General features: G+C 38.7%; 1 protein-coding gene across 1 annotated transcript in view; it reads right to left on the minus strand.

Moving 5' to 3' along the window:
- Positions 1-19,494, minus strand: part of LOC148417266 (ephrin type-B receptor 1-like) — a 69,750-nt gene that overhangs the window by 46,266 nt on the left and 3,990 nt on the right. The window contains exons 2-5 of the mRNA XM_088425087.1: positions 6,401-6,465; positions 4,493-4,783; positions 2,384-2,602; positions 2,100-2,280 (exon numbers count right to left, since the gene is read on the minus strand). Of these exons, the coding sequence (XP_088281213.1) occupies positions 2,100-2,280; positions 2,384-2,602; positions 4,493-4,783; positions 6,401-6,465 (756 nt within the window). The remainder of the gene's footprint in view (positions 1-2,099; positions 2,281-2,383; positions 2,603-4,492; positions 4,784-6,400; positions 6,466-19,494) is intronic.

The following is a 19,494-nucleotide window of genomic DNA, read 5'->3' on the forward strand; positions in this document are numbered from 1 at the left end:
TGTAATACATTTCAGACATATTATCTAAAACTTGTATTCCTTGAAATGCTATTTAGGAAATTAATTACTAGAAACCGAAGTGAGCCAAGAGACAAGTAAACCTGTCAGGACAGACGGTTATTGTTACTTTTGTTATTGATTTAAAACATTATTGTATGATAGTTTTCTTCAACCATTTCGGTACATGAGCAACAAAAAGTAATCCCTGCAGCTTCAAAAGTGTTGTGGAGCAAACAGTTATTGTGCTGTGAGCCAAAACGTCATTAAATGTCATTTGACGCTGCGCCCAACAGAATGATATATTGCTGTTGTTAAAAACATACGGCATTCTTTGAGGCTTCCAGTAGATGATAATTGCAGATTGATTCCAATATTAAGCCCTTGAAGGTCTGTATTTTTTTTTAAATGAAAATTAGTGGCTTGGTTTACTTTTATGACATCAAAATGAGCCTTTTTTGCATACAGTTTTGCATACACTGTGGACATATACTGTATATTTTGGGGGTCTTCATAACATATTCACAGTGTATTAAAAAAACTAATTAAAATAACACAACAATTCTTATGCTTTGACAACAAATTTTTATCAGTCCTGGTGAGCTGCTTGTAAAATGTTGTGCTGATGCGTTCAATTCGTTCACAATCTGAACATTATCCGGCTGAGCCCCCCATTCATAAGACCTTGTGACATCCCCGGTAGATGTCATCGTAATTCTTCAATCAAATGAAAACTGCGTGTCCCATGTTGTGAATCCTTGTAGAAATAAATTGAACGAATGCATTATAATTACGATTACTATGATTAATGGCCACCAATAGCTCACTTTATAAACGCAGCAGTTTAAAAGCTTATTTTGTGCATGCCAATCTCCTGCACGGACTCCAGGCAGTCAATTTCTACTTTCACAATGTCAAGGACTATGTGTGCCTCAAGTGTGCTGATTTTAAAATGAATGAGGGGAACTGTTTTGATTGGCCGGTTCAATCCCGGTGCAGAGGATAGGGAATGTTCCTTTGTACCTACACAAGTCTACCAAAATACCATTGAAAATAAAACTCTACTCATGTACACTGCTAGAAAGTGCTTTGCGCTAGACTTACATTGGGCATGAAAATGAGGTCTGTGCTATTTAGATACAGAATCCTTCTTCTATTCAACTTAAGCCATGTCTACAATACAGAGATTGTGAATGCTTCCAATTGTCAAGTCTTTATGAACCTTTCCGACATGTATTTGGCCTTGAGCCAGTTGTGGGTATGTTAAATGCTTTGAAAAGCTTGGCTGCTATTCATAATCACTAGTAGGTATTTACATTATTTGTTGTACTGCTTTAGCATTTTTTTTTCATTTTAATTTTATTGCATGTGCCACCACTGGGCTAAAGCCTTCTCAAATGCTATTCTACACCTTCAACTTTTCTGATTGTTCTAAATATTATTTTTTAATTTTATTTTATTCCTTGCACTTTTTTTGTCTTGCTCCCACTTTCACATCTGTTGACTGATTATCAGCATAGCAATGTGGTGGAAAAAATCCACACCTTCCGGGTTCGTATGCTATGCGAACCAATCATCCATCATGTGGCTGGTTTTTCTCATTTTGAAAATTAAAAATGCTTTTCTTGCATTTTTGTTTCCTTGATACCTTCCATGTTTTCTCGCTCCCTTCCTTTCTTGTTTCATTGCTTTTTTTCTCACTTATTTCCTTCCTTGTTTCCTTGCTTCCTTGTTTCCTGATTTATGCATTTTGGTTTCCTGCTACATTACTTTTATTTTTACGCGTATTTTCCTCTTTCACCTACTTCTAAATTTTTCCATCGGTCTTACAGCATTCCATCTTCAATATGTTCTACTGATTCCATTATTGTTCAAAATTTTTCAGTGCGTTTCATTCAGCCTTTCAGCCTTCACTTTCAATTTCTTCAGGAATTGCATTCTCCCGTTATAAAGGAAAATAATTCAGTCTATAAGACACAATGTTGCAAAGTACATACCGGTTCTTTAAAAAAAAAAAAAAAAAAAATCCCCTATTCTTTTTTTTTTTTTTTTACTGGCACTTTTTGGACTTCATAAGCTACAGAAATATAAAAAAGATTTACCTCTGCACAGGTTGTCACTGTCTGGTTCATAACCCGCTTTACAGCTGCAGCTGCCGATGGGTACCATCCACTCGCCATCACCGTTACAGTAAAGTTTTATGGGCACATCCACTTCCTCTGCATTGGGGATACAACTTCCTCTGGCAATGACGAGTGATGTGGATTCTGCTCCAGTAAGTGTCTGGAAAATTTATAGAACGTGTTTAAACAATTAATATTTAGGTACTTTGCACAAAAGTGTACCAAATTATATCAAAAACACTTCTGCAGAGAACATTTCGTACCTCCGGGAAGTAAGCAAAGTTCTGAACTATGCTGGGACATTTTTTGTAGAAAACTCTGACAGCAAGGAGGGACATGCAGGCTCCTAAATCTTGAAAAGCCAAATGGAACCCTTTTCCCTTAGACAGTGGGCCAAAACTTCGGACTTCTGTGTTAACCTTCATCAACCTGCCACCAAAATCAACCTGGGAGAAACTCTCATCTGCTGCTATGGTGTCCACCTATTGCACAAGACAGAATAGGAAAATTAGCAAATGTATTAAGTACTGTGCAGGTCCAATCATTTGCGTTGTTGCTTGGTGAACCCTTTAAATGAATAGCACAGAAGAAGAATAGCGAGCAGGAAATCTAGACAAACACAGAAACAGAAAACACAAAGAAAACTGATTTGCACAAAATCTTGTAGGGGTGTTGACCAAAGATATCCAATTCATTGTTGGAAAAAAAATAGTTCCTTAAAAACTGATGACCAATAGAGACAACTTGAAGGAGGCAAAATGTAAGTACCGGTAAATACAATGTTAGCCGTGGCAGGGGTTGTGTCAGCATTTGATTCATTGTGAGACTAGAACAGCTTGTGAAATGAGCAGCTTACTAGAAACCAATACTAGTGATATTGCACACTGGGGTAACAAGCAGAAATGTACACAAAAGAGGCAACGTGCAACAGAGGCTCATGGGTAACTTTGGAATAAAGTCTAACTTTACTAGTCTAAATTTACTCATATAGCTATCAAAGAAATGTTCCTCATTGAAACCAATCCAAATGAGGTTACTATATATTGGGACTTACAAGAGTTATAAGTCGTATCAGTCAAAAAACAAAAACAGCAGACCTTGGTCTCATTAATCATCATATACCCAATTCCTTACTAGTGCTGATGTCAGTGAACAAGTTACAGTTGGATTCAAAACATCAGCTGCTTTGTATTTCCCTTTTGATTTAATGTTTAATTTAAAATATTTTATGTTCAAAGATAAAACCATGGTCTGTTTTTTGCACCTTTTGGTGTTTTAAATACGTAACACATCCTTGTTGTGGGGATGCCACCTGCTAAACTTGTAATTGCATGAATTGCCTTGACGTCTTCATTTCTTTTCTTTTCTTTGGGCGGTTGGCAAATAGTTTTGAAGCATTACTGTCATCTTCTCCTGCATGCTGATGCCAAACCTAAATACACAGTACACTCTGGTGTTAGAGCGTAAGAGTAAATTTGTGAACACACACCAGGGAATAAGGATGTTGAGTGCCAGTCTGAGCTTACAATTTAATAACATTCAAGTTACACCTAAAAATGGGCATCAACCAAAGTGTGGCAAAAATGCAATTCACAGTCCAAATAAATAATCTATTTTAGCCCCCAGAAAAACGTCACCATTATTTATTGTTTATTAGAAAAAAATTCAAAATAGGAAAACAATTAAACACATGGTAAAGAAATAGCTATTTATAGTGTAATTAAAAGTGAAACTAAAAAAATAAAATTCATATATAATGCTATACGTGAGTAGAAAAACCTGTTGTCACATTAATGATGCAGCAGCGTTGGTGAAGCTCCCCTCTAACGGGGAGCGATATGTTTAAAGATTATTCACACAAATATTGCCACGATTTTACGTTTGTCCACATTTTAGATGACTTGTTCCCAACCAATGAAGACCACAACAATGCAGAGGATCCAATAAGATAAAGGCGGCCTTTCTACATGTCAGTGCTTTGAACCTACAGTATGTCTGAATATGTTCAAAATGTGTGTTTGTCTAAAAAATAACACACAATCAACAATTCACACGCTGAAGTGAATATTTATAAATCATGAGTCATGATAAATGCAGAAAAAGCATAAAAAATGCATCAATCTTGTATATTTTTGTGAATCTGAAAAAAGTGAAAATCATCAATATATTTGTGGCTCTGGGAAAAAGAAAAAAGAAAATCGCAGATATATTGGTGTGAATGATTTTGTGACAAATCGTAGCTCCTCAGTCGAATTTTGATTCGGCCAAAGAAAACTTGTCATCAGGGACAATATGTTAACGTATCTTTGTTGCAGCATCTTTCATGACATTGCCTTTTGGGGTGGGGGCTAGAAATAATTGTATATAGTTACCTTAAGAAAGGGGGCATTTGCCCAATATTCCACCCCTCTGATGTCCTCTGACATAGCTCTGTCTGTTTCCAGGTAGTAAAGGTTGAAGGTCTCTTTGCAGGAGCCAAGGACGCTTGGGATGGAGGCACAATCTCGTACAGTGAAGCGGATTTCCACGTAGATGCGCAGCGCTGCCCGTCTGTCAACGTACGTGGTGAGGAGCCAATTGTTCTGGCTGGGCTCAAACACGTTGCACACTTGGTACGTCCTGATGGTGTTGAGGTTCTCATCATAGCCACTCACCTCCTCCCACTGAGGAAAACGTTAGTGTGTGTAACAAACAGGCAGGCGGGGGTTTGGAATGAGAGTGAAGAGAGAGGAGAAGCCAAATGATTAATGAGTTTGCTATACCTTGATTCAGATTTAACTGCATGTTCTCGTTAATCGGCATACTGTATTTTGGCTCCTCTTATACTTGTTCAGTGCTGCACTGTGCTATGCATCTATTATCAGCACCTCAAACACAAAAGCCATCCCCTTAGCTGCAGCTAGATGTTACTTAATTAGAAAACATCTAATGAGGTCACTGATGATTAAGTGAAGCAACTGCCCAACTCGCATGCACGTCGTGTTCCAGCTTAGCGACGGGGTGAATGTAACTGTAGGTGGTTGTCTGTCTCAATATGTGGCCTGTGACTGAGTTACAACCAATCCAGGGTTTAGGCTGCTTTTCACTCATTGTCAGCTGGGATATGCTTTATCACTCTTTGACGCGGAGAATGAAAAATTCTATGAATGGAATATCTCAAGAGTTCAAACAGGCAGCCCAAGTGATATCAAATCACCCTGAAATCTGCTGTTGGCCACTGTACAGCAAGGGTTCCTGGAGGTTAAACTCATTTAAAATTAAAAATAAAACTTTCCCACAGGTCAACGTGGCTACACTTAGAGTGTGGTAGCCGGCGTTGGTACACTACAAGTATGTTTCTAAATTGTAAATATGAAGGCTTGGTAAAGTGCTTTAGACAATCCATATTGTTGATGAAGTGCAACCCATTTAGGATTATGATGAAATTTTATTTATTGGCGGTCTTCAATAGGAATATATGCAAATATTTTACAAAGCTAAAATGAAATGTGAAAGATCCAATAGTCTGTAACGTGTTTTAGGGCAAAAAGGCTCAGATTTGGATTTGCTAGTTAAATGGTAACCAGTCAGTGATTGCTGATTTGGGGTGTAAGTTCAGAACTTAGAATACATACGTGTATGTGTGTACAGTATACATATAGTTGATGTTTGTATATACAGAATGTATTGTTGTGATTATTGTGCTTTATGTTATGTGTTAAAGACCTGGTTCCTGTAGTGCAGGGGTGTCAAACTCATTTTTATCAGGGGCCACATTAATCACAGATTTTGTCACAGGGCCAGTATGGCAGTGAAGTCAAATACATTTTAAATGTGTTCGTCTCATACCTAGTTTTGAAATCAGAGGTCGGCAAAAACTGTTCAAAAGAAAGATTGGGATTTTTTTTTCCAGCCACAATTATTAAAAGTTGAAGACGACTTAAAAGTTTGATATATTAGCCACAAACTTGAAGTCAAATCAGAACTCCGTGGGCCACATAAAATGATGTGGCGGGCCGGATCTGCCCCCCAGGCCTTGAGTTTAACACCTGTGCTGTAGTGTATGCTTTAAAAAACATTGAGTTGATACTCTACTTTTATTTTTTTCTATTCAAGATGAATGAATGTTGTCAAGCGTGGATCTATATTTGTTGTTTATACTTCATTTTGGCACTACTGAATTATAAAACTGTTAATCCTGTTTCAACTCAGTGATGGATCATTTTGAAATGTTTTCAAGCTATTCATTCTTCACCACACAAGCACATATCCATTGTCAAAACAAAAAAGAATGCTCATACTCCATTGGCAGGGAACGATATCCAGCCCAGCTCAGCCGTTGCTGTCCTTGTATCCATCACTGTATCTGCCACACAAAAAAGGACGGAAAGTGGATTAGGTTAGGGTTAGGTTCATAATTTGAATCTACGACCGCAACTATGAAGATTCCTTTATTGCTGTCATATTTCAAGACTCTTGCTTACCTAAACGCGTGTGGTAGGGATGGGCATGATACACACATTATTACACCAAGCCCGTAAACAAAAAGACACGCTCTCGTGGGGACACAAAGGCTAGATTCTGACATTGCTCTGCCACTTCCCTCTGGACCATCACAGAGCATAATGTAATATTAATACTGTATAATATTAAAACCTGTTCTTCAGGACACCATATGCAGCAAATGTACCCTCAAAACTCTTGGTATGCAGGGAAAATATGTACCAAACATACAGCGTCAACTCAGTGGCCACCTATTACTTGTACTCCTGTACACTGGAGAAACAAAATGCAAAACACAGGCACAAATTAACACCTCAACGATGAAGCTGACATAAGTTACACATCATGCAAGCCCCCGACTTCCAACCTTTTGGAGTAAAACATGGAGAGGGAACGACATAACACTGAGAGGCGGCCACAGGCAAACAAGCCACTTGATTCCTCACATGCCCTCCTCCTCCGGCATTTGTTCATGCTGTCACCCTGCTTCTCATTATCTCCCTTCCTCCTCACACCCTCCCCACCTTCATCCTCTCCTTCACTCTTCTTTTCTGTCTTTTATCCGCCCCCTTCACGTTGGGTGTTTCTTTTTTTGTCAGTGAGCTCGTCTAATTACAGCAGAATCTCCTTTTTTTCAGCTCCCCCGAGAGAATGAAGGTCGTTTGGGGAAATGAAATGCTTGTCACACTGAACGTATCCCACTTTCAGAAATCACAGAGCAAAGCGTATTCAAACAGTAACAATTGTCACCATCCAATTTGTAGCTTCAGTGCATTCAGTGGTGTCCTGTCAACAAACAGGGGGAAAATAAAAAACACTAAAAAATATAGCCACACATCTTGGTATTCTCTTTGGTCATTCCAATGGTCTTTGTAGTTTGTGGACAAAGAACGGGACTAAAAATTTCATGGTACCATTTCAGCAGACGATATCATAGAAATATTACATATTAGCAATTCTCAAAGACAGTCTTCGATTCAGGGGGAATAGGAATACATATTTATATGTTATGCTTCTATGCAACTCATACCAATTAAGTGTATAAGTGTATTTTTTTTAAATGTATTTTAATTTACCATTTGAGTTACTGTAACAACGGAAAACTGTGAGCAGACTATCACAAGCTATTTCTTGTATACAGCAGTAGGCAGATATGGCGAAAATCAACAAATATATATGTATCTTATCTCCATTTCATACCTTGTATCCTTTTGAGGAATAGCAGAGAGCAGGCTAACAGAAGAGCTGGAAAACACACAGATCTAATACCTAGCGAGTACAAGTAATACCCCTTTTTCTTTTCTCTGTGTGAGAGTTGTGCTGCACTTTAACAAAGTTGATATTTACAAGTATTGTATTGGTAATCATGGTTCCACTGAGACAGGTCTAATGAGAACAATATGTAAGCTTGTGTTTCATGGTCTATAGTCTTATTAGAGTGCAACTACTCATCATTCTAATTAACAGCACATACCGCTTTGTGCAGAATATGGAATACTATCATCAGCCTAATTACTTTTGACATATTGGAGGTCGTGGTTGCACCCATCTTCACACCTTCTAAAGCTATGCTGTGCCACAACAAGAAATCTAAACCATTTAATGGCATAACGAGGAGCAGGTAAATCTGAAAGGTACTCTTGCACTTAGAGAGGCTCTTAGAAGCTTTCTTGAGGCCTGCAAGGAAGATATCAAACTACTTCCAACAACAGCTGCTGAATCGTATGCCTTTACTGGGTGTGATCTACTATTGCTGCTATAAATGGTAAGGTCAGATTGTTCTATGCTAATTAGCCTTGCATTTCCCCACCAAATGGTTCTGCTGTCCAAAAAGTGCCAATTACTTCTGATGCACAGTAATCTGTATGTTAGTGTATGTTAGGACCCAGAGCATTAAAACGAACTGGATGAATAACAATATCCACATGCATCAAGAGCTCTACACTACCATGCATGTTAAAAGTCCTCCTGGAGCTAAAGACATGAAACTACCCAGAGAGATGGTTGTTGGCCAATTCAAGTGCAACGACACAGTGCCACAAAATGGCATTTCAAGCTGGACTTCTCCATACATAAATTATGGAATATTTAGCTATCTACTCTATGAAGAAGTAAAAGTAATAGAAATAAGTCTCATTATGATGCGGTGCCGTGTGAAATTAGAACCATGATAATGAATACATTGTTAATACCTCCTTGGGCCTGACATTTTAATCAAAACTAAACATGATTATTTTTCTAAAGGGAGAGTATTTGACACCGTGCTTGTATTTAATCAATTATATTGTACATGGGGTCATAATGGTCGGTGTTTAATAACAGACTTTGGAGGCAGACGATGCAGCATTCACTCAAGACTGATGCTGGAGTGATATTTCCACACCCAGAACCCGCTAACAATAAGAACCACCCCTTGTGCAAAAATTACAAAGCCTCATCCATTCATGTTCACATTCTACCTCAGTTCATAGAGTCAACAGGATTCTCTGACGACTCTGCTCAGCAGTTTAAAAACACGTTGAATCAGCATAAAATACGCATAACTAAAACATTGTGGTGAAGGTTACAATTCCGCTTCATGAGCAAGACAACCATTTTTTAAATTACAGGTTTTCAGGTGTTTTCATTGAATTGCATGATCCATTCTAAATATTGTGATGAGCTACAGCGGAGTATAATAATGGGATCTTGATGTATCTTGATTTTAAAAGTTGGTACACAAAACGGAGGAAGAAAAAGTGTAACATACTGTCGTTACTGTGAAGCAAAAACTGTATGGGGCACGAAGGTGCCTAATATATGGGACCTGATATAAAGTGGAAGAGGATCTGATGAATTGCCTCCAACTTAGTCATGGCGCTTTACCTTACAACCATGCTTGCACAATTATTAGACTTGTTTTTCTTAAGAAGACAGACTGACCTATAAGTCTCTATGTGGTGAACCTTTAATTTGGACTGAGCAAAAAACTGGAACTAGAGATGGCTCCATCCAACTCTTTCATATCCAACACTGTTTGCAATACTGGCTGATACCAATCCTATACAATTCGTTTTTTGAGTCACTTTAAAAGTTAATAATACATTGAGATTCTATGCTTAACACTGATATCTAAAAACACTGCATTCACTTTAGAACTATTCTGGTTTCCTCAAGCAGTTTTTCCCAACTGGTTTACTCGTACACCTCCAAGTGAGGATATTCAGTGGTACGTGGAAACATTTATTCATTTTTTTTGGCCCAAAATAAACTTTGCTACCGATTGTTTTGGCTCATCAAACAAATGATAAAATGCTTTGAAACTGCTAGCATGTTGTAAAAATATTTCAGTGCTCCCCCCGTGAGCCATCACCTTACTGTGGTGAGGGGTTTGCTTGTTTCATTGATCCTAAAAGCTAAGTTGTCAGGGGCTTTATGCCCCAAATACGGTGACCCACGGGAAACAGGTTCTAGGTGAAGGACCAAGCTAAGCATGGCTCATAGATCCCTCATGCGAAGGTCTGGCAGAGTCCCATGTCAGAAAGAGTTAGCTTTCGGCTCCGCCTGCCTGTGAGTTTGAATGTTCTCAAGTAAAAGTACCACTGTACTATGTATAATTATTACATTCAAATCACTGAATGAACTTCTCGAAATGTAAGAACGCAAGTACAAACTACATAGCACACACAAACCAAGCAAAGACAGTGGGGTCAACATTTCATCATCAATGCAGAAATTTAAATAGCTAAGGAAAATAAAATCATCTAGTAACATAGTATCAATTCTTTTAAAATAATAGAATTTGTCATTGCACAGAATGGCTCAAATGTATCAATAAACATACTATTTATGGACATGCAATAAATGAGTACCAATTAATATTAGAACTGTAGATGGAAAATATCTTTCTGAAAATGAAAAATAAGCTGTGATGTCAACATTTCAGATTTTGGATTTATTTTTGTCTCAGTTTCTGTAGTTGCTAAATGCACCACTGTGTTAATTTAATGTAGGTGGGAGGAACTGCTCAGTCTGTTATCACTGGAAAAAGTGATAACCTGATCCAGATAAGTGACAATTTTTAACTTTACAATTTATATTTGAGGTGTATAATTTCCAGGATGAAAACTCCAATAGAAAATGTTCTCTTTCTGTTACGCTCGTAACCCCCAGTACTCGACAGTGGACCACCACAGACCAGACACAGACGAGAACGAACTCAATAGAAGGGATTTATTAAACTAAGGTTGCACGCACAGCGTGAAAGGGGAATAACGTAAACAGGGAAAAGTAGCAACTCAAATACAGCGAACTCTACTCGTATGTAAAGTCCAACAAAAAGTGACATAGATAAACCTATGCGAAGAACGGCGAGACGCCAGCAGTCCGACCGAGAGGGGAAGCCACCATCCGGAGGAAGCCGCGAAAATGGAAAGTAACAAACAAAAGCGGACACGAGCAAAAAACGCACCAACAAAGTAACAACAGAAATACTCACTACACTGATACACAAGCATACGTGGGAACTAGACCGCAAGACCGAGTTGCAATACTCCGACAGCTTCCTCCTGCTCCAGTCGCGTTTATATAGTCCGGTGATTATAGATGGAGGTCAGGTGCGCGGCTGGTGGCTCCGCCCTCCCGTCAGGGACACACCTGCTCGCGAAGAGAGAGAGAGTGAGGTGGAGGAGCAGAACGTAACACTTTCTAAGTAGTAGTGGGGCATACATAATTCACCCACGGAACTGCGGTTGGGATGGGGGGGTTCCACAGGGAACAAGAATACTGAGGGACAAATGAGCTGAAGAGAGTAGGGCGTGCTTTCGCTGTTGTTGAATGGCAATAAAAACACCGCTGTTACACACTTACTACAAAGAATACAATCATATACGTTTTCTTTTTTTTAATTTTTGCTAAATAACAAAGCATGTAACCAGTTCCCAACTAACGCTTATTCTTACTTTTGTGCAGGATACTCTCCCAGTTTACAGCAAGATATATAGTACTCTGAATTGGTCTCCAGCCAAATTATGTCCCAGTTAGGAAAATATGCTAATTCATTGTTGAATTATAATCAAAATGGTTGATAATTGGTTAAGGTCGACGGATGGAGGTAGATCAAGCATCAATCGATCAACCAATTGACGCCCAGTTATTCAATGATAAAAAGATGTCATTGAATCAATGTTGTTTTGTGTTCAAATTTTAATGATTGAATTCCCAACATCTAATCAATGTTGAATCAGTGGATGCTGTTTGTCTCCCCCTCCACTTCCCTCCACCGCCCCTGTTGCTGTGTCCGTTTACAGATCTGTAACAAGTACACTATTTAATATTTCAATGTGTTTTGAAACTTTTCAAATGTTTTTCATGGTTTTCTTTCTAAATGACTGCGCACCAAAACAAACTGAGCAATCGTGTGCTTCGGTATTGAATAATGTTGTGCAAGTCAGCCAATAAAAAGTGTGTATATCGGGTGCCTCATACCAAAACAGGCTACTTTGAGACAACGTGGATAAACTTCTATGGGTTGAAAACATAAAAAATGTACACAAAATATACACAAATGTACATGTAGTTTACTGCTTAGATGACGGTTGAATCAATGGAAAATCGACTAAAATGTCCATTTGGATCTACATTTGGTTGATTGTTCAATCAACATTGATATATTGTCAGTTACGGTTGAAAAAAAACATTGATTCAACATGTAAGTCACCGTCTACTTTTTGTATGATTTCAGTGTCAGGCTTCAACATGGATTCAATTTCTCTGCCTAAACCTATTTCAACGTTGCTTCACCCATGTTTTGCCATCTGGGGTACCTCCATCTCGCTAAAAATGTTTTTGAATATGACTTTTGGTCAAAACACACAAAGAAGCTCATGTCTAAAGCATTTCATCTGTCATTGTGGTAGATTGCTTTGTGCTTTTGTGTCCACATGCTTTTGTGAAAAGAGACATCTAGTTGGCACGCCTGTTCAGAAAAAAGAAACGCCTTAAAATGCTCACTTGAAGCTCCTCAGATCCCTTGTTAAAGTGAGCGTTGGCTATTTTGACAGGATGGGTGAATTTGAGGGCAACACAGCTGAGCATCAATGAAAACGTGTACAAATTTGCATTTTCTGTGGCCGATTGAGCGAGGTGCCATGTTTAATTACATGAAAATAGAATGAATTGAGATGAAAATAAACCAAAATATGAATAGAGTGACAAATCTGGTAAGACAACGCTAGTGATTTGCATTGATAATATTACTTTGTTCGAATTCTATGCCGCTCACAGAGTCACCCATGACAAGCAGGTCCTAGACGCGGGACCAGACATGAACCGTCATGATGAGGGAGTAAGGTGGACAGCGATTTGCCTTGCCCTTAATTGCCCTAAGGGGATAAATAAAGTTGTATTGATTTAAATTGAAAGCGGGTTACCGGGGTCCCCTCTGAAGACAGCGCTGGAATTGGGGCTCAAAGGCAAACTTGGTGGCAGGCTGCCCCATTGTGACCCAGCTGGGGTTCTTGTGGGTTCACCACCTGTGTTCATCGCCAAAGGTGTCAGAAGCACAGAGAGCTGAATGGCAGTCAAGACTTTGGTGGATGGATCCCTGGCTAAAAAAAATAGCTCTTGGGATATGGAATGTCAACTCTGGCTGGGACCTCCAACAGGATGTAGGACGCTCTCCTCTCAAGAGGGGTTCAGAGGGTTCAGAGTTTCCACTCTGGAGCTGCCCACAGTGAGAGGCGCAAAGCAGATGTGGGCAAACACACAGTATTGCCCACTGGCTTGGCACCTGTATGTTGGTGTTCACAAGAGGGTACCCTCCCCCAGCCTTCTGGAGCGATAAGTCCTGACTATTGTTTGTGCCTATGTAACAAACTGAGTATCCATCTTTTTTAGAATCCTATGAGGGTGTGCTTGAGAGCGCTTCCTCTGGAGACTCCGTCGTTCTGCTGGAGGATTTCAATGCCCAGATGTCCAATGAATTTCAATGCTCCGATGACCAATGAACGTGAGACCTGGAGGATCATGATTGGACGGTAGACCCTGATGTCAACTCGGTGCTGGAGTTATTACGGGCAAGTCCCACCAGCAGGAGGCCACAGAGACCGCCCCAGGACACACTGGAGAGATTATGCCTCCTGGCTGGCCATTAGAGGCCTCGCGATCCTTATGAGAACAGGTTAAGTAAACTGATGGATGGATGGATGGAATACTGCAATTTTTATTGAATTTTGTTCATATGTAAAATTATAAAACGGAGAGCTATAGTTTAATCCATGTATGCAAATGTTTTAGAGAGATGACAGTGGTTCAATCAAATGAGGCACTAAATTTACTATTCGTAAATTAGTGTCTGAGCTTCCATCACAATATACCTGTAGCAATGATCTTAAATCTAATGATTGCTTCATTATTACATTTATGTAAATATCAAATGTAAGTGAAGAGTTTCTAATATATAACTGGTAATCCACTGGATTAGGGAAATCAAGATTGAGAAGGCCTTGAATAATTTGCTGCTTCACTTGTCATTGCAAGCAGTGGATAAAGAGCTGGCACTTAAACATGTTAGCAGACGCTAAAAATCCCTGAACCAGAAGTGATGACAACTGCTGGAGACAGCTAGCGGATTCTCACACTGATTTGTGGCAACACTCCATAAAAACTGGTCCAACCTTGGTCCATTCATAGTTAAATGCATTTTTATTTCCTTGTACGAGCCTTCTACTGAGTAATCACCTTTTTTCATCGGTTGTAGTGTGTTTTAATTGTTCAGGAAATGTAGCACAGCTGATTAGGATATGGGTCACTTGGATAAATGTCACACAATCAAATGGTTTGGTCCGTAACATGTCAGAAAATTGGAAAAATATTGATCACTGTTAACCATAGTTAAAGCAGATGTGTGCAAATGTTTCATTTTGATTCAAGACAATGAAAATTCAATCTGCTTTCATAGAGGTTTTAAGATACCGAAGAATATTTCCAGACATTCTAAGCAGTTGGATAATTTTAGGTCTCTAAAATGTTTGACCGATTATCCAAATGAATCTATGATTTTGGTAATTGAGTAGTTGTGGAGTAATCACTGAACCTGTCAATCATTTTTTGCCCTCAGCACCCCTGAATAACACCATAGGCTTGTCACTGTCATTTTTTGGGGCATTTTTTAAAAATTGATTACTGGTTATTAATCAATTAACTGACTTTGAAATAGTGATATGAATCTATTTAAAATGTTTTGTGTTCCCTAATTTTTACCAATACACTGTGACAAAAGCTCCAACCCCTATAGCATTTTTGTTCAACTTAGGTCAATAAAGACAGCAAAATTTCTCATTGGTGTTTTTTTCATGCACATTACTCTTGCATCTGGTTATGATATGTCAACTTGTTGGTCAGGCAATTTCCTCTGCAAAAATCAAAAAGAATGGGCACGATTGAAAGGAGAACCAGAGAGGTGTCACCATGCAACTTTTATATCTTCTCTTGACAGCTTCGATCTATCAGAGGGTCAATCCGTTGACAGATGTTTCACTGACACCAGTCTTGGAGGCATCCGGGAGCACAGTGCGAGACTGCACTATCTTAGAGGGTGTAACAGGGGAGAGAGCGAGACACATGCTTGCACGGTATGAAGCTTGGGCATGCCAATGTGAACACTGATATACTACAGGGTACCATACTGCATTATTGGAGTAGTGGCCAAAATGGAAGCAAGACGACACACTGTAAGTGGATGCTTTTACAGTATATTTCTATTTCATATGGCTGTGAGATTTTGGCGACAGGATCTGCACTGTCCCTATAACTAAGGATAAAATGAAATATTTTTCATTGGGGAGCAGTCAACACAGCTGATTTGCTTCAAGCAGCTTCAGTCATTCACTTTAAATTCAGCGCAGGAGAGATGCACACAGTCTTTGACATATCAGAATTAGAAATAGACCCACGAGAGTCCATAAAGAAGATCAAAGCTCACCGTGTATGATTTTCAGGAACCGTAAGCAGACTTACATTTGCGTATTATATAAAGTTGGCCTGAGGTAGTTGGTGCTGTAAGGTGAGCACTTGGAGGCTGCCTACCGAACTGATCGTTCGTGTCAGTGTGTGGCATCCCCTTTGACAACTCTGCCGCTGCCTGGGGGAAGTGGATGTTATAATACATATAATAAAGGTTTTGAAAATAATGATCTGTTCAATTATATGATTTCTACTGCATTCTGACATATCGATTCGATCGAATTTATCAAGATCACGTTACATTACCTGCATCGCAACTGATTTTAGCTGGTCTAAAATCTAGTCTACTTTCCGTCATCAAATTGCCAAGAAAATTACCTCAGGTCACCAGAACAACCATTACTGCGCAGCAGGACCTGCCAAATTCTCCCCCAAAAGTTAAAACTGTATGGTAAACTGGACTTAAACCAGGGGTGGGCAATTCCAGGCCTTGGGGGCCGGTGTCCTGCATGTTTTCCTGTTTTCTCTCTCAAACACACCTGATTCAAATGATTAGGATTATTCTCAAGATCCAGCAGAGCTTGTTGATGAGCTAATGGTTTAAATCAGGTGTGTTAAGGAGAGAAAACTGGAAAACATGCAGGACACTGACCCTCGAGAGCTGGAGTTGCCCAACCCTGACTTAAACTATCACAAAAATTAGGAAGGGGCAGCTTTTACACTCAATACATATGTGCTTGTCTATAAAAATTGAGTTCTGATAGTTGAAAAAGTGTGAACTGTCGGTTTAAAAATTATACATGATCGGCAATAGGAAAATAACAACTTAAGCTCAAGTTAATTGTTTAAAAATTCCACAGTAATGACAATTTGACGTTAGCTAAAAGCCACTCCAAAATTAAAGACGTTTGATTGTCTTTTAATGAATCTTCCTTGCCAACCTCTTTTCCAGTACATTTGACGGAAATTTGACATCTCAACTGTCACGCTGGGAAGTGCTGCCAAAGTAGAATTTTTCTTCTCATTCCCCTGACTGTCACTGCTGCCCTGGTTTTGCAGCATATAAACAAGAGATGAGCAAGGGCTGCAGAAATCTGGAAAAATAACTTGCATAACTATCCTAAAATAGCAGCTTATAAATGATTATTACAGTACTTTGTAATAATGAGGAAACATGGATTCTGTCAGTCATTGATGAATTGACTACATTTGGAGTCAATAACAGAAGTTCTCAAACATTTTACACCAGGTACCACCAAAAAATGCCTTCACTTCTATCATACCAACTTTCATGCAATCAGGACAAAAACAATAAATAAATTAATTTTAAAAAGAAAAACAGCATGACGGTCAATTAAAAAATAACAGTTCTAAAAGTTTAATTCTCAGTATTTTTATGTTTTTCTTTTTTGTCCTACTCCATAGCAAAAAGCCTTGACATGTTTTCAACATTCAACACCCATTTGTCCTCATTTCACTTTTTTTTCCCTTTTGTTGACACAGTCGTCATCATCCAACATGACTCACTGTGAGACCATATGCTCAGTACAGAAGTCTTAAAGAGGCTGGCAGTGGGCCCACTCACAAGTAGCACATAAATAAATGGCAACTATTGTGAATCATTTATTGACTTATAAAGAGCTCAAGTACAACATAGTAAAGAGTGACTGCCATCCAAATGAGGCTGCACATTACTTTTCCTTCACGGGTTGGGTGATTTACCAATCTATTGCAGCAAAATACTGTATATCTACGGGCAATGGGAATGCAACTATTGAGCATAATACGAATGGGGGCGGAGCTACATGGTGGCCAGAGATGGCCATGACCACAATGGTCTCTCCTACCAATATTAGTACAATATTTTTATTTTATTTCATTTTTAGTGGACTATGGCTTGTGAACGTCACAAATTCATGAAACAGGTGAGTATGTTCATGACCTACACCTTGAGCACATGTGATGTCATTTTCAGTTCAAATAGAAAATGTGTTTTAAAAGTATTAATTTGTACATTCAATATCCTTTGTCAGATTTACAATAGACAGAATATTAACTTTTACTACTGAAACAGCTGACTATATAAGTTCAGCATCCCCTTAATACGTGGTGCTCTGTTTGAGCGCCACCTATCGTATGTCAAGTGCGTGATGGGCATTTGTCAATCAATACCTTTCATCGCTGATGACAAAAACTGATCATATTTAAAATCTCTTTGTAGGTGTTTCGATCTTGGTACCTTTTTTTTTTTTTTTTAATCACAGATTACAGACCTCCCAACAGTTAATATCCTCATTTCTTGGTAGTCCTCAAGGAAGCATACCGAACTAGCTTTGATTTTTGTCAAAATAAGTTATTTTGCAAACAGCTGTTTTGTGCAATGTGATTGGTATCAGAATCATATGGGCTGAGCATCTGAGTTGGAATCAGTGGCATGAAATTCTGATCAGTTCCCCAAATAATAATGTGTGTAAAAAAAAGTAGATTACATTTTGCTCATATTGAGTTAAATGGACAAAATCCCAATTCCACACTCTATCTAATGATATAGTATTTTAATGAAAAGTACTGCAAATAACCATGCGAAACACTGTTGTGTAATATTAAAAAAATAATAAGATACGTCATGCTTTGAACAGCAATCAACTTGAATTTTCCAAATGATGGCTGTAGACTTCCGTTAACATAAACATTACAACATCTATCTTGTAACCACATTTTGGAATTGACTTGCTGATCATGCTTAATGAGATTTTAAAGTAGGCTAACCGTGACTACAATGGCAGTAGAGCATCACTGGCTTTAAAGCATAGACATGGTTAAAAGGTGTTGCGAGCTGTGTACCAGAAAAACACAAAAGTTTTAATCATATAATATTTTTTGTGAATTTCTGAAAATGTGCAGTAACTGACATGAATCATCAGTGGTAGAAGTGCTATGAAAAAGTTGTTCAGTTGTGTGAAAATTCACAGCGAAGATGTGAAAATTCATAGTTAAGGAAATATTTTCACACAAGCAGAACTCATTAATCAGATCACAGTTAAGATTGGAGGTGTCTTGTAGGAATCCGGTACTTAGCTCTGTGTCTAATACAAGCCACATTTTGATTTCCACACCTCAGTGTATGGACCCCAAGTCTTGAAGCAATAAGTAAATATTCCTTCCGGGTTTTAAGTACCTGATGGGAAAACACAAACAAATGTACGCAAAATGCTGAAAGGAAATAAATATTTAATAAGGAAGGCCTTGGAAAACAGACTGCATAGGGCCCACTGGAATAAAAGCTTCAGGGCTGGTGTGAAGGATCTTTCAAGCTAGCACTTTTCCCCAGCTCAACTATCTGTCTGTCACATTGATAACGTGTCACTACATGAATATAGAAACAGCATCTTTAAAACATGAGCTGGCAGAGCAAGCAGTTCGCAGTATGCATGAAGGGCATGTATAGCATAGTGAGTGTGTACCGTGTGCCATATGAGGGCATATCGGTTCACTATACGAGCCTTGCTTTTTTTCAAGCCCCCTCGAGTTGGTCCTCTTAGAGGTGCCGTCTTATTGGCTGACTGAGTATGTTGATTAGGGTGTGATTACGTAAATCCTGCGCAGAGCACATTTCAGTGGGAGCTGCTCTTCTTGCATCTCGACAGTCCACCTCTTACTATATGGGACAGCACATCCATTTGGTCATTAGTTTGTGTTTTGTTAGCTTGAGGATCAGATTTCTCCACCTATGACAACGGCCACTCACACATTGCATGATTGACTTTACTGATGATGTCTCGTGCATATTTTATTTAAGCATCCTAATTTGGTTTGTTTTGGTCTGACAGCAGTTCATGCGTTTTATGTATGTCAGTAAACTATTATTTGCGTAAACTTTACACACACTCATGAGCATACTTCTATGGAGTTAAGTTATAAGTCAAATCTCATGTGTTGTAATTTACAT

Source organism: Hippichthys cyanospilos, chromosome 10 (assembly GCF_059441005.1).
Source record: "Hippichthys cyanospilos isolate Australia breed blue-spotted pipefish chromosome 10, RoL_Hcya_1.0, whole genome shotgun sequence".
Classification (NCBI taxonomy): domain Eukaryota; kingdom Metazoa; phylum Chordata; class Actinopteri; order Syngnathiformes; family Syngnathidae; genus Hippichthys; species Hippichthys cyanospilos.